This window comes from Electrophorus electricus, chromosome 13 (genome assembly GCF_013358815.1).
Source record: "Electrophorus electricus isolate fEleEle1 chromosome 13, fEleEle1.pri, whole genome shotgun sequence".
NCBI lineage: Eukaryota > Metazoa > Chordata > Actinopteri > Gymnotiformes > Gymnotidae > Electrophorus > Electrophorus electricus.
The window spans coordinates 3262432-3275281 of NC_049547.1; the positions used below are offsets into that span (position 1 = coordinate 3262432).

General features: G+C 44.2%; 1 protein-coding gene across 1 annotated transcript in view; it reads right to left on the bottom strand.

Annotated features, from left to right (window-relative positions):
- The window catches only part of col12a1a (collagen, type XII, alpha 1a), a 51349-nt gene that overhangs the window by 14275 nt on the left and 24224 nt on the right, over positions 1-12850 (bottom strand). The window contains exons 25-49 of the mRNA XM_035533030.1: positions 11870-11999; positions 11644-11780; positions 10388-10517; positions 10060-10199; positions 9837-9969; positions 9621-9641; positions 9390-9529; positions 7648-7777; positions 7328-7467; positions 7013-7142; positions 5887-6029; positions 4313-4442; positions 4063-4205; positions 3769-3898; positions 3240-3359; positions 2978-3124; positions 2732-2848; positions 2447-2599; positions 2267-2341; positions 2018-2157; positions 1758-1881; positions 1254-1397; positions 959-1123; positions 821-859; positions 546-684 (exon numbers count right to left, since the gene is read on the bottom strand). Coding sequence (XP_035388923.1) covers positions 546-684; positions 821-859; positions 959-1123; positions 1254-1397; positions 1758-1881; positions 2018-2157; positions 2267-2341; positions 2447-2599; positions 2732-2848; positions 2978-3124; positions 3240-3359; positions 3769-3898; positions 4063-4205; positions 4313-4442; positions 5887-6029; positions 7013-7142; positions 7328-7467; positions 7648-7777; positions 9390-9529; positions 9621-9641; positions 9837-9969; positions 10060-10199; positions 10388-10517; positions 11644-11780; positions 11870-11999 — 3140 coding nt within the window. The remainder of the gene's footprint in view (positions 1-545; positions 685-820; positions 860-958; positions 1124-1253; positions 1398-1757; positions 1882-2017; positions 2158-2266; positions 2342-2446; positions 2600-2731; positions 2849-2977; positions 3125-3239; positions 3360-3768; positions 3899-4062; positions 4206-4312; positions 4443-5886; positions 6030-7012; positions 7143-7327; positions 7468-7647; positions 7778-9389; positions 9530-9620; positions 9642-9836; positions 9970-10059; positions 10200-10387; positions 10518-11643; positions 11781-11869; positions 12000-12850) is intronic.

Below are 12850 nucleotides of genomic sequence, written 5' to 3' on the forward strand. Positions count from 1 at the left end.
CTGCAATAGTGAATCAGACGAAAACCTTAGTGTGAAAATGGAGAAAGTCTCCAGGCCATTAAAAATTGCAACATATTGAAAGTATTTTCCTCTTCATCCTCTGGTGCTTGAAACATTTCCATTTGCACAGTTGTCTATAGCAATTGGTATTTGTGCGTGGGTAGACAAGTGAAGGGATCACACTTTGGCCAGGGACATTTACACAGAGTTCTTGAGCAGCTTCACCATGGCCTGAATCCATTCGAAAAGCCCCAGTAAGCTATACTTCCTGACCTCAGGATGCTCCACTCATGACTTATGTGGCAAGACGTTTTGGCAAAAAAAAAAACAATTATTTTAATCACCTGACATCTCATTTCTACAAGCTGGGGAAAAAAGAAAAATACTTAGGGCCTGTGTCATGTATAAATGCTGAAACCTTTGAAGACAACAATTAACAATTACAGTCACTTGGGAGCCATTACAGTATTTGGAGGACAATGTCCTCTAGGAAAGTGACAGGGAAAGAGAGAGAGAAAAAGAGAACAGTCCACACTTCAACCTACTTAGTGGGCTGAGAAATGAACGCATCCTTATGAAGTCGGTAGGCGATGAAACTGTTAAAGGAGCCTGTTTCCATTGACACTCCATTCATTCCAGAATATGTCCGGTCAGTGATGTTAAAGGCCTCAAGCATCCTGAAGCCTAAATGCAATAAGGTTCACGACAAAAGGAGGTGGATTGCAAGTTACTAAAAGTGCTTTGGAGTATGAACGCAGTAATGTAATTAGTCTATAACCATCAGTTCTATATTTGTTCTGAGTATATTGACCAGTTTTACCTGGTGACGTGAATCCATCCAGGTAAATCAATGGACAGGCTTTAGGAGAGCAGAGTAGAAAAAACACAGTTGTCATTTAATTTGGTATTGAGGAGAAAATAAAAAAGCGAATGTAAAAAGTGAAGAAACGCCTTGTACTTGATGTTGCTGTTTCACAGATGAACGTAATGAGGTTGTCTTGAATCTTGACGAACGCATCATAGTCGTCAACGACAAAGACATGCCTCTCACTCGGCTTGCTTCCGATGTTCCTCAGCTCTGTGATGTCCACATCTGCGACACCCACCACAAACACACTGAATCCTGTGGAGAGAAGAGAACACACTACATTTAGAGAGCACACACACCTGAACAAGCCTTCACCATCATAAAAACACATTGTTGCTGCTGGTAGCATTTTGGACCACTCTTGGTAAACAGGGTCTACAGATACCTGAATGCTGCAGCTTCGATGCGCTTTTCTTAACGTCGTCTTGAGAGCGCCCGTCAGTCACAACAACCAGAACCTTTGGAACATTTCTCCTCATCCCACTGTCTGATGTGAATACCTTCTCTCCAACATGCTTCAGAGCAGCACCTGCAACATTCAGACCCCAAAGAACAGAGATTTTACTTAGATGGTTAATCCTGCTGACAGAGCATCAAAATTAACATTGAAAGAGATTCACAATGTGTGTGTGTGTGTGTGTGTGTGTGTGTGTGTGTGTGTGTGTGTGTGGTGTGTAAAACAGATACTTGTATGAGTGATTTAATTTGATGTGGAATTGATGTGGAAATTTTTAAAACTGAATTTACTTATGGCTTATCCACTGAGCCCTATGACCATGTTGAATTTCCTCTTAAAACCATTCAATACCTTATCCATATCTAATGCAATATCATTATACTGCATGACAGCTGATAAAACTGCTGTTTTCTGAGATCAGTTAGCGCACACCTGTTTTAGTGTTTCCTCCTCTGTAGCTGACCATCTGCACGGCGGATAATGCCATTCCCTTGTCATGGTATGTGTTCAGTTTGAACTCTGTCTTGGCATCATCGCTGTACTGCACGAAGGACACCTGTTTCCAAATGGAAGAAAAAAGTTAGGAGAAGCAGAAGCTTCCCACACGGCACTCGGACAGCGCCAACCAAGTCAGCCACAGAAGAGCTCCGTGCACATGTTACCATTTAGGAGCAGGCTGACAGCGTGAGTACCTGCATGCCCTCGTGATTGATGACATCAAAAGCTCCAATCATGCTGAACACGAACTGGAGAACTTTGCTGAAGCTCTCATCTCCAATACTCCACGAGCCGTCGATGAGGAACACCAGGTCAGCTTTGGCGCCCTTGCAAACTGCATTGGGTGGGAATGGTAAATGGAGGACAGGAGGAAAATGGAAAAGAACCTGCAGCATCCAGTGAGTACATCTACAATTCCAACCATGATTCAACATTCTCCTTACCCTCAAGAGCAGCAGGGATCGTAGGAGGGGGTGGAGGGGTTGGCGGTGCTGTAGGGGGCACAGTGGGCTTCACCACTAAGCAAAACAAAGAAACAAACCAACAAACAATTAGCAGTTAATACATGTCAACAGATCTAATATAGAAGAGCATGCGTTAAATGCTTCCTGAAGTTCACTTACACGTGCGCTCCTTAACACTGACTCCGGCTCCCTCCATATTGGGAGTCTGAGTGAACACTGTGGCATTGTACAGCGCATCAGAGTCAAGCCCATCAAAACAGTACTGGCTCTCTGCAGCAGTGATTGTGACCTCCTGTGTGCCACGGTTAGAAGCTACCAAGGAACGAGAAGGGCAAATAGAAACAATACATTGGGTGATGCCTATAACATTTCAATGCAAAGAGTATACTCAACAGGACTTTGGGTATCAAAAGATTCAGATTTATAAAAACATTTCTAACTCACGGTTAAAAGGGTTGACTTTAAGTCTGTAAGAGGTAGCAGCTCGGTGAGGAGTCCACTTAAGGCAGAAAGAGTCATAGCCAACATTGTATGTTGTGAGGTCTGTCACATTCAAGTACACTGGGTGGAAAGGAAACATTTTAAGGGTCAGTGTAAAGAGTTTATATTCCTCAGCCAACACCAGCAAAAAGGCTGAAAGGTGCTGCTTCTCATGTAAGGTATGTTTATGCACTTTAAATGTGCACGTACTGGTAGTTCCTTGGTCAACGAGAGGCCCACTCGTGCCTGCGTCATACTGGGCGAAGACCTTCACATCATATGTGGTCCCAGGCTGGAGGTTGTGCAGATTATAAGTGGTCACATCTCCTACAAACATCTCGGTGAACCTATCAGTACCTGTAATTTGCACAAGCAATAACATGCCTTAGCTGGTAGATGCCATCGGGAACCTGTGAAAACCTTGGACCGGACCAAGAACTTGACGTTTGTCCAGAAATATCCGGAGACTCACCCTCTGGCGCATAGGCTAGCTTGTAGCCGTTGACCCTCGCAGGTGCAGGGTCCCAGGACACACGAAAACGGGTGTACCACTCGTCTGACACGCGCAGGTTGCGTGGCCCCATGAGCCCCACTAAGGGTAACACACAAGAGGCAAATGCTCTAGACTCCCTGTACAACTGGAAAACATGATCAAATGTGAAACAGGCCGGGAAGAGAGACTGAGGAGAAATGGAAAACAGCGACAGGGACAGCTGGACCTAAAGGTTTAAATCCGTGATTGTTTCTGAGTACAATTACTGCATTTGTGTTTATTTATTCTTAGAGAAGGATTCCTCCAAGGACGAACCACTTCCGACTTTCTGGCAAACAGTTGTATTCCCAAGCAACTCTATTTTTTTTCTTCTGGGATTCAGTCTGATGTTGATGATGCTCACGGGTGCTTCCAGGTCATTTATTATTCTTGGGCATTACGGGTGTGTGTCAAATGGAAATGGTTTAAATGTATCTGTGTGTGCACTGATGTGTTTAGGAGTGATTACATGTGTGTCCATCTCCAGAAAGCTCTCCTCCGGGTCCATCTACATAAACAGCCACCACGTTGATCTTGTAAGGCGTGTCTGGCTCTAGGTTCTGCAAGACGATGTTGTTTCTGTTGCCGGGCACACTTGTCTATTGATGATTCAAAACAGAGAACAAAATTACCCAAATTGTACTCCACTTTGTGAGTAGTTGCTGTGAACAGTTGTACAGGTAAAACATTTTTTTTTTTTTTAAAGTAGAAAAACATGCCAACCAAATAAAGTGTGCATTGGCTAAGAACTGTGTCCACTCACGAACTCTTCGATGGGATCCCCTGTGGTGGGCGCATATCCGATGCGATACTGCAGCACAGGCCCTGCGGCCGGCTCCCAGCTGACAGTCAGAGTGCTCGTGCTGGGGTCATACACACGCATATTCCTGGGACCACTGCGCGGTACTGCAATTGAACAGCCATATATGCATCCATTAGCCAGTGAACTGTCAGTCTTTACTGTCTATGAACCGTTGCGGTCACTGAAGGAGGAGCTTAAGTGCAGGACGTACGTGTTTTGCCATTATCACTTGCAGAAGAGCCCTCTCCATCGGCATAGATAGGGAACACCTCGACTGTGTACTCTGTGTCTGAGCTCAGCTGTTCCAGTAGGGCATGGTGGGTATTCCCTGGAACAAGGATCTATAGGATGATAAAAAAAATAATAATAATTTACATACTAATGGACTTGCAATCTAATGGAAGTGATGGATGTGTAGTCAATCAGATCTCTGTGCAACCAAAATGGAATACCACACAGAAAACTGGACAGGAAAAAAAACACCCTTTCATTATAACTGACACTAGATTTTTTTTTCTCTTTGGAACTGGAAGATGGGGCAAACCTAATACTACAGATTAAAAATAATTAAGTTAACTTACTGATATTCATTTTTGCCAAAAGATTATTTGCTGAATGAAATGTTTAGCTATTAAATGTTCTACTCAGAAGCTGTAATGGATGGAAAGGACATTCAAAATTCTGATAGACCACCATTCTGGTGGTTACCTATCCAAAACAGGCTGGAATCAAGACCATCTCTGGGATAACCTGCTCTGGCGGTACCTGCAAGCTCTGATTACAACAGGCTTCTCTTCTATAGCCATCATAAAGTTAAAAGTAGCACAAAAATTCCTTTGATGTTCGCATTTCCAAGAATACAATGTGTAGTCTTGCTGTTTCCAACTATCTTTGCACTCAGTCAAAATGTTCCCTGCCCGGAGGCTAAGGCAGAGGGGTCTCGAGCACACGGGATGTCTGCTCTGATAAAGGGATGCAGCAGACTCCTGCCTCGTTCCCTCATCTTGCCAAGCACTGATGCCATACATAAACCAAAAAGACCTTAAAGCTCCATATCATCTGCCGGCAATGGAAGCTGATCCTCCAATCCAATGACTCTTCAGTTCTTTAACTTTAGCACAAGCTTATTATTCTTTGTCAGATAATCCCCCGTAAGTGCTTAAGGTTTGGTGTCCTCGAGGCTTCAGTTAATATGGAAAGAGGTAAGTGAAGTCATTGCACAAGGAACACTGCAGAGAGAATACCTCAGATAGAATACCTCAGATAGAATATTTCAGAGAGAGTGCACAAAACCTGTGAAAGATCCTGAGAATTATACCACATTCGTCCAATTGAGGGATTATGGAAAACTGGCTAAAACACTGGAAAAAAACAGGTTTGACAGAAAAAAGTAATTCAGAGGAAAAAAAAATCACCACAGCTTTGGATAAGACAGTATTTCTGTTAGCAAAAGTGGAACATCACCACTAACCTGTGCTCAGTATTTCTCACACATGGTGATGTTTGTGTTCATGTGCCAGGCAAAAGAATTCATTTTAACGTGTCTTTTTTTAAAATCTATGTCCCATCTGATATAGATGTCATATGAAAACATAACGACATGACATGAACGCAAACCCTTCCAGTCAAAATTGAGTAAAAACAAAGGCTCATGGTCAGACATGAACATAAGAACTAGACCATAACCCAAGCAGTCCAAAAAAGACCGCCCAGGAGCATGCAATCTCCAAAGACACGCCCTGTTCTGACCCTGCAGCGTAGCCATGACAACACAGCGTGACTCACCGACTGGGGTGGGCGGGTTCCGGTGAATGGCACGTAGGCGACCCTGTACTGCTGCACGTCTCCTGCCGCAGGCTCCCAGCGTACGCTCAGCGCGTTTGGGGTGGGGTTGTACACCCTGACGTTCCTGGCAGGGGACCGCACCACTGCGAGAGGACATTGGGAGAGAGGTTTACAAACAGCTTTGCTGACCTAAACGCAGCTTAACCGACTGATATATGTACAGGAAAGAAGGCAGCACTATGAGGACGGGTCCCTAACAGAGAGCAAAGACACCCGGCACTTCACAGGGCAAGGAGACAAACATTTCTGCCCTTTTAAACCGCAGCAGATGCCCAGAGTTGTACAATTCAGCCAACAGCCAACCATATTAAGAAGACAATGTTGAAGCCCGGCCATCACTGCGTTTAGAAACAGAGCGCAAGTGCTATATGAACAATGACCAACATTCCACAGTCACACAGTGTACTCAAAGCAATGATTAATGCTCATGTCTTCAAAAACATGGGGATCTCAGAATAAATCCCTGATGATTTGTGGTTTTCTTTTGTGTTACATATAGCTGTAGAGATTTTAGTTAAAAACAACAGAAATTAAATCATTCCACTAATTCGATCCTACCAGGGCCAATGCTCCAAGTGTGTTACTGATACTGCTTGCATGAGGCAGCACTCATTATGTAAGTCTGACTACAAGGTAACCGAGCAACGAGAAAACAGTGGCCAACAGTACAACCTGTTAGTCGCACTTAGCCTGGGGGCCGTGAAAGAATGTCTTTTAAGTCTCCGCATCTCCCAGGTTTTGCATTTAAGGAGGAAAATTGCAAAAGGTTTTGGGATCTCCCCCAAAACTCAGCACATATACTACCAGTCATTAGTGTACATAAAACAGGGCACATTAAGATAATCTTGATATATATTAAAAGGGTTGCCAACAAATCAGCAGTTTTGTCTTAGTGATTAATCCAGTAACAATAATTTAAGGGCCTTTACAACCTGCCTCAGCAGATCTGCTTGTCTGTCATAAAGTGTAAGATGAGCATATAAAATTATTCTGTCATTCTAAGTTAATAGAATATAAAGAAACAAGCGGCAGTCTGAGGGGAGGCGGGGAAGCTTTACGGACTCACGTGTCTTTCCGTTCTCAGTCATGCGTTTGCCTTCGCCGGCTGCATACACAGGCACCACAGAGACAGCATACACGGTGTCCGGCTGGAGATTCTTCAACACGGTGTTGAAGGTGTTCCCAGAGACCTGAACCTGAATGCAACACAAACCAAGGTGTGTGCAGTCATTTCTGCATTTCTGTTTGGTGATCTCTCAAAGTCGCTGAAGCCATTCAAGAGTGGTGTTGTATTTGGCCATTTTGCAGGTAGACATTAACTGAGCCAGAGATGTAAGAAATGGCGAGTTAATAAACTGGGAGAGGTTCTGTAGGTTTGTACCATGTCCTCTGGCCCTCCTGGTGCGGGGAGATAGTAGATTCGATACTGGCGCACACTGCCCTCGGCTGGCTCCCACTGTACATTCAGAGTGCTGGTGGTGGGGTCAGTCACTTGGAGGCTTCGCACACCGCCAAGGGGCACTAGGAAGAGAGGTTTAAGAAGACGACCTCTGATTCAGGTCAACAAAAATGTACCTATTGTGAAATGTTACATTCCATTCTGTATCTGCTCTTGAACCATGTTATAACTTTATACTTACTGACTGTGTCACTGACATCAAAACCACGGAGTGGCATTTAGGAAAATCACTGGACACTTACATGTCTTTCCTTGCCCAGATATGTCCTTGGAATCTCTATCTGCATATATGGCTGCCACAGTAATGGTGTAGGGTGTGTCAGGAGTCAGCTTCTGCAGGGTAATTGTGTTCCTCTTCCCACCAATCTGAGTCTGGATGGGAAAGTGGGAGAGTCTGAAAAATGTACTCTCAGATGACAGCCCATTTATTGTGAGAGCCTGCCTTCACTTAAATAATGTTTGAGAGAAAGAAGATCATGTGCTTTCTCTTTTCCAGCAGCGGTTTAAGGCCAGCCACTATTCCTTCTCTTTCCTGACGGCCCAGCAACAGACGAGGCCAAGATGGCCCTTGCGAACCACAAAGAGCTGATGACACAACAGTCAGGAAAACACACTCTCCTCAGTCCTGTCAGTCCTCTAATCAGCTCCAGTCGAGGCTAGGAAGGCCCATCCTAAGTCAACCCTGTGGCTTCGATTCATACTGAAGCAGTATGTTGGATTTTCTATTAAAGTGTGATGAAATATTAAGAAAAATGACCTGAGAACAGGCCTTGTTTCCGCAATGGTCTTATTGAATTATGCAGATGCCTACATAGATAGGACATCTGGCCTGGTGTGAGCAAAGTTAAAAGCCACAGAGAAGCTTTAAAAGAATACTTAGTGCTCAAATACTACTCATAATCTACATCATTATTAATCACAAATTATTTGGGGGGGGGGGGGGGGGGGGGGGTTCCTCTATTTTGAGAATCCGAAAAGTAATTTACTTGGATGCCCTGAAAACTCTTTTCTTATTCCTATGCCAGAGTTGGTGTGTCCAATGATGGCCAAAAAAGCCAAAGGTTTGACTACAGACACGGTGTAAAGATCTCCCCAGTCAGCAGCCCTGCATTATGTGTAGCGTGTGTGTGCGTGTGTTCTGTTCTCTAAAGAGCCTTGTTGTTGCAGAGTGAAGAAAAGTGAAAATGAACATGAAACCTTGGCTCACCTCTGTTATTTTGATTGCAGATTTCCTACCATTTGTCAACATTTGGCTGACACTAAGCGATTTACAATTATGCACAAATCGCCTTAGTTATGATTGAACCCAACTTGAGCAACTGAGGGTTAAGGGCCTTGCTCAGGGGGCCAACAGTAGCAACTTAGTGGGGCTTGAACCAGCAACCTTCTGATTACAAGATGACTACCTGAACCCCTGGGCTACAACTAGCCCACATTTCAATACATAGTGGCACCTGCACGTCATAACAACTGACATTGTTATCTTGATAAAATTGTTATCTTAATAAAATATCTTTACAGAATTCACCCCAAAAAAATTATTATTTGTTCTCAGCTATACCTAAGCAATATTTTTATAAGTGTAGAAAATGAAAATACAACTATTTATCATTAAAGTGCAATATAATGAACCCATTAAATATTTTTTTTCTCCATTCTTTGATGTGTTACCATAAGAGTTGATAGCCTACCACAAGCCACTGTGGACCTCACCTAAGTGCCAAAGGTACCTTAAAAGCTTAAAATGCATAAGCATGTTCCTTCCATTTTGCAGTAAGCCCTCCTCCTTAATGAGTGCACACTTGTGCTTGGATACGTCTCTATATATGAAAACATATAGAGGTTATATATGGATGTCAATGCTGGTCTTATTAAGGTAAATTCAAGGAAATCTCCATGCCAGCACACACAAAGAAACTGAAGGGAACATGTGTCTACATGTTTCTGTGACAAAAACAGTCAGGTGATGTACCAGGCGACTTACCGACTGAGTCCTGCCACCTGCTACAGGCACGTATGTGATCCTATAGTTCTGCACGCGGCCGGCGGCATGGTCCCATTTCACCGTCAGGGAGGTGGTGGTGGCGTTATACACCTGCAGGTTCTGAGGGGGACCCCTGGGAGCTGTGGAGTACAAGGATCCCATTTGTTCCTGCATGTCACATTATTATCATAGCCTGACACTGTGTGTCGCCTGCAAGATCAAAATACTCACGAGGTATGATTATCTTGGATACTACACAGGTCAAGAAGAGAGAGAAAAAGAACAGATGATAAAATTCTAAGTAAATAAGAATGTTTTTGTCTCCAAAATAAATTTATTTCTATATTTATTTTGACAAGAACACCGCATTTTTCCTTGAGAATTTGTAACTGAAATCAAAGTACTTTAGTAAAGTGCATAAAATAATGAACTCTGGACATGTCTTACATGTGCGCTGGCTTCCCATGAGGTCCTCGCTCTCTGACTCATCTGGATAAATAGCAGTGACAGACACGTCATATAGGGTATCTGGTTCGAGGTCCTCCAAGAGATGAGTGGTCTCATCGTTGCTCAGGATGTCCTATGAGAGATGACAAGTGAGAGGTCAGATGTTTAGCAACGGTACTCACAGTACTGCCACGCTTCAGCCTCGCTCATTTTGTAGTCGTACGTATACATAGTTGGACTCCCCAGACTTCGTCCAGCCAATGCGATAGAGCGCTACGTCAGGGGCTCCATGCTCCCAGTGGGCCCGGAAGCTGGTCTGAGCTACTTCAGAGAACCTCAGGTTCTGTGGTGCTGGGACGACGTCTATAAAGTCGGGAACATAAGTTTAGCAAGGAGAGGGTTTGCTTATTAAAGGATATGATGAATTATTGCATAAATCATCCAAGTCTAAAAAGGAGTATTAAACTGTAAAATTCACATTTAATCCTTTTACTGCAAGAAATATTTTTCAGTCCTAATATAGCATTGTGTAAAAGGGCTTTTTCAGGCACCTGTGATGGCTTGGTTGAGCATCGGGTTGCCAGTTCCAGCATCATAGACAGGAATGATAGCTACGTCGTACTCAGTTTGTGACTTGAGGTTATCCAGGCCTGTTGTTGTCTCATCTCCATCCACTTCAAGCTGTATGTGAAAGTAAGCTTTTCAGGGGGAGTACTCATTTACTTGCAGATCATCTACAAATGTTTCCCTCACGGAGACATGGAATTTTACAATGACATTTGAAAAATTTAACTACTAAAGTCTTAGCTAGTAAACATGCCTGTGAGCTTGCTAAGCTTTGGGAAAGCTCCTGCGTCTCAGCTCGTAAAAGGGGGGAATAGCACCATAATGGGTCTGATTCTTAGTGAGCATACATTCTGATAAAAAGTCTTCCCAGTAGAAGACATGTAAGGGATGAGAGCAAGCTCTGGATGAGAGCATCTTCAAAATAACATCAGTGCCTGCTGCGATTCAGACTGCTGTAAACCTGAACTGAATCAGACCATGAAAATATCAGAAAAAAAAAAAATCATTTGAAAACCCTCCTGGGAGGAGAAACACTCCCCGTTCCTGCATGGCTGGGTCTGCATCCCATCATTTTAATCAGGCTAAGAGAAGATGCCCAGGGCTGACAATGCTCCCTCAGACAGCAGGCCCGAGGATGTTTACTTCATCTGCCTGGCCCCTGCATTAAGAGTTAAAAGCAGAGCCACGCTCTGATTTATGCCTCGGGATGTAGTGAGCCTCCCTGGCCAGGACTGAGCAGCTCTGTGAAAGAAAAAAAAACACCACAAGACGCAAAAAAAAACAAGTGCTGCATGTCACTCAGAAACCCGTGGGCTTTCACTCCTGTGCCGTGGCATCTGCTTTCTTCATCTGTGGTGGCACGGGCCTGACTCTCCCCGCAGAGAGCCCAGCGATCGGCTCCGTGGCCTGCAGCTGCTGCTTCCATTGGGTTGCGTAACGCGTTCACCAGAGTGGCAAGTTGAGCAACTCGCATCCATCAGCCGTCATAGTTTTATATTTGTACTTCTGTGTCCTGAACAAACACGGAGCCTTCCAAAAGTGCTGCTAATGTAGCCAGAAATCAATAGTGACCCGCAAAATGTGTCACGTCAACACCATAGAGCAACTCCTGCCACTGACAATCCTGAGGTTTGGCTACTGAGCACAAGCAGGCCTTGTCAAATTTGAATTCAGCCGGAGCTTCTGAACAGTCGGCTTCTGCGTGCGTTGTCTGCAGCAGCAAGGGCGGTGTCATGCTCACCTCTCTAACTTCTCCATCCTCGGGCTTGTAAGTAATGATGTACTTGCGCACAGCACCCGGCGCGGCGTCCCAGTTCAGGAGCATGGCACTGTGGGTGACGTCCCTTATCCTCAGCTCACCGGAAGGGGGCAGGGGCACTGCAAATGGGCAAGTGGCGAACAGACAGTGAGGATCACGAAAGGCACAAGCATCCCTGCTCAGGCTAGCATGCTCTAGCGCCACCTACGGGTCACCCCCTGATCAACCAGAGGGTCGCTGGCTGATTGGCCGTGCAGGGCGTAGACGCTGATGCTGTAGGCGGTGTTGGGAAAGAGATTTTTCAGATGGACATCCGTGACCTTGGCTTTCACACGCATCTGCGAATGTTAACCACATCAAGAGTCAGAGCCCTGAGGGTTATCACCAAGGTGTTCTGGGACTATCCCAGGAGAATACTAGGATACAGGGACATTAGCGGGGAACTGTACTGTTGCAGGGAGCTGGTGCAGAGTTTACTCAGACACGCCTGATTACAATCATGGAAGGATTAGCTCATGGACTGATTTAAATGTGTTAAACAACTAAAACTTGAAAAAGGAAATATCTGGAATAAGAGATTTCTTACTAAATGATAACTGATAAAACTTCATGTACTTTTTGACTTACAAATAATTATCAGCTTATTAAAAACTGTAAAGCTATAGACAACATATAAGCTCTATGTCTCTGTTTAAAGGAAGAAGATGGGTATGGACTCCTGAGTCCTTAAGTCCTGAAAATTACTTATACAAAGCAGACGGAGTATGATCAGTCCTCGTTTCCCTACCATATTTTACCCTCATGAATCCAAAATGACTGATCAGTTTGTAAACATTTGTCTTCTACGACTTGGGCAGCTGAATCATTATGTGTCCAGCACCGACTTCAAAAGCTGATTTCCTACTTTGATCACACAAGAGATGGATTCTTGGAAGGTTACAACTCAGTGTTGTTATTTGCCACAAGAAAGCAAAAATGATTTGCAGTCTGCGAGAACTATCCAGTATCTACAAAATGTTAACGTTGCTGGCTAGTTCCCTGATTACTATGTCAGCATTGCTGGCCACGTTTTGGACTCCGTGAAGTCTCAGTTGTTGTTCGGCTTGCTTTTTTAAGACAGTTCTCAGAGGGCACCGACAGCCTCACTGAAGTAAATGGCAATCAATCTTTTCACTTGGACAGTTTCATT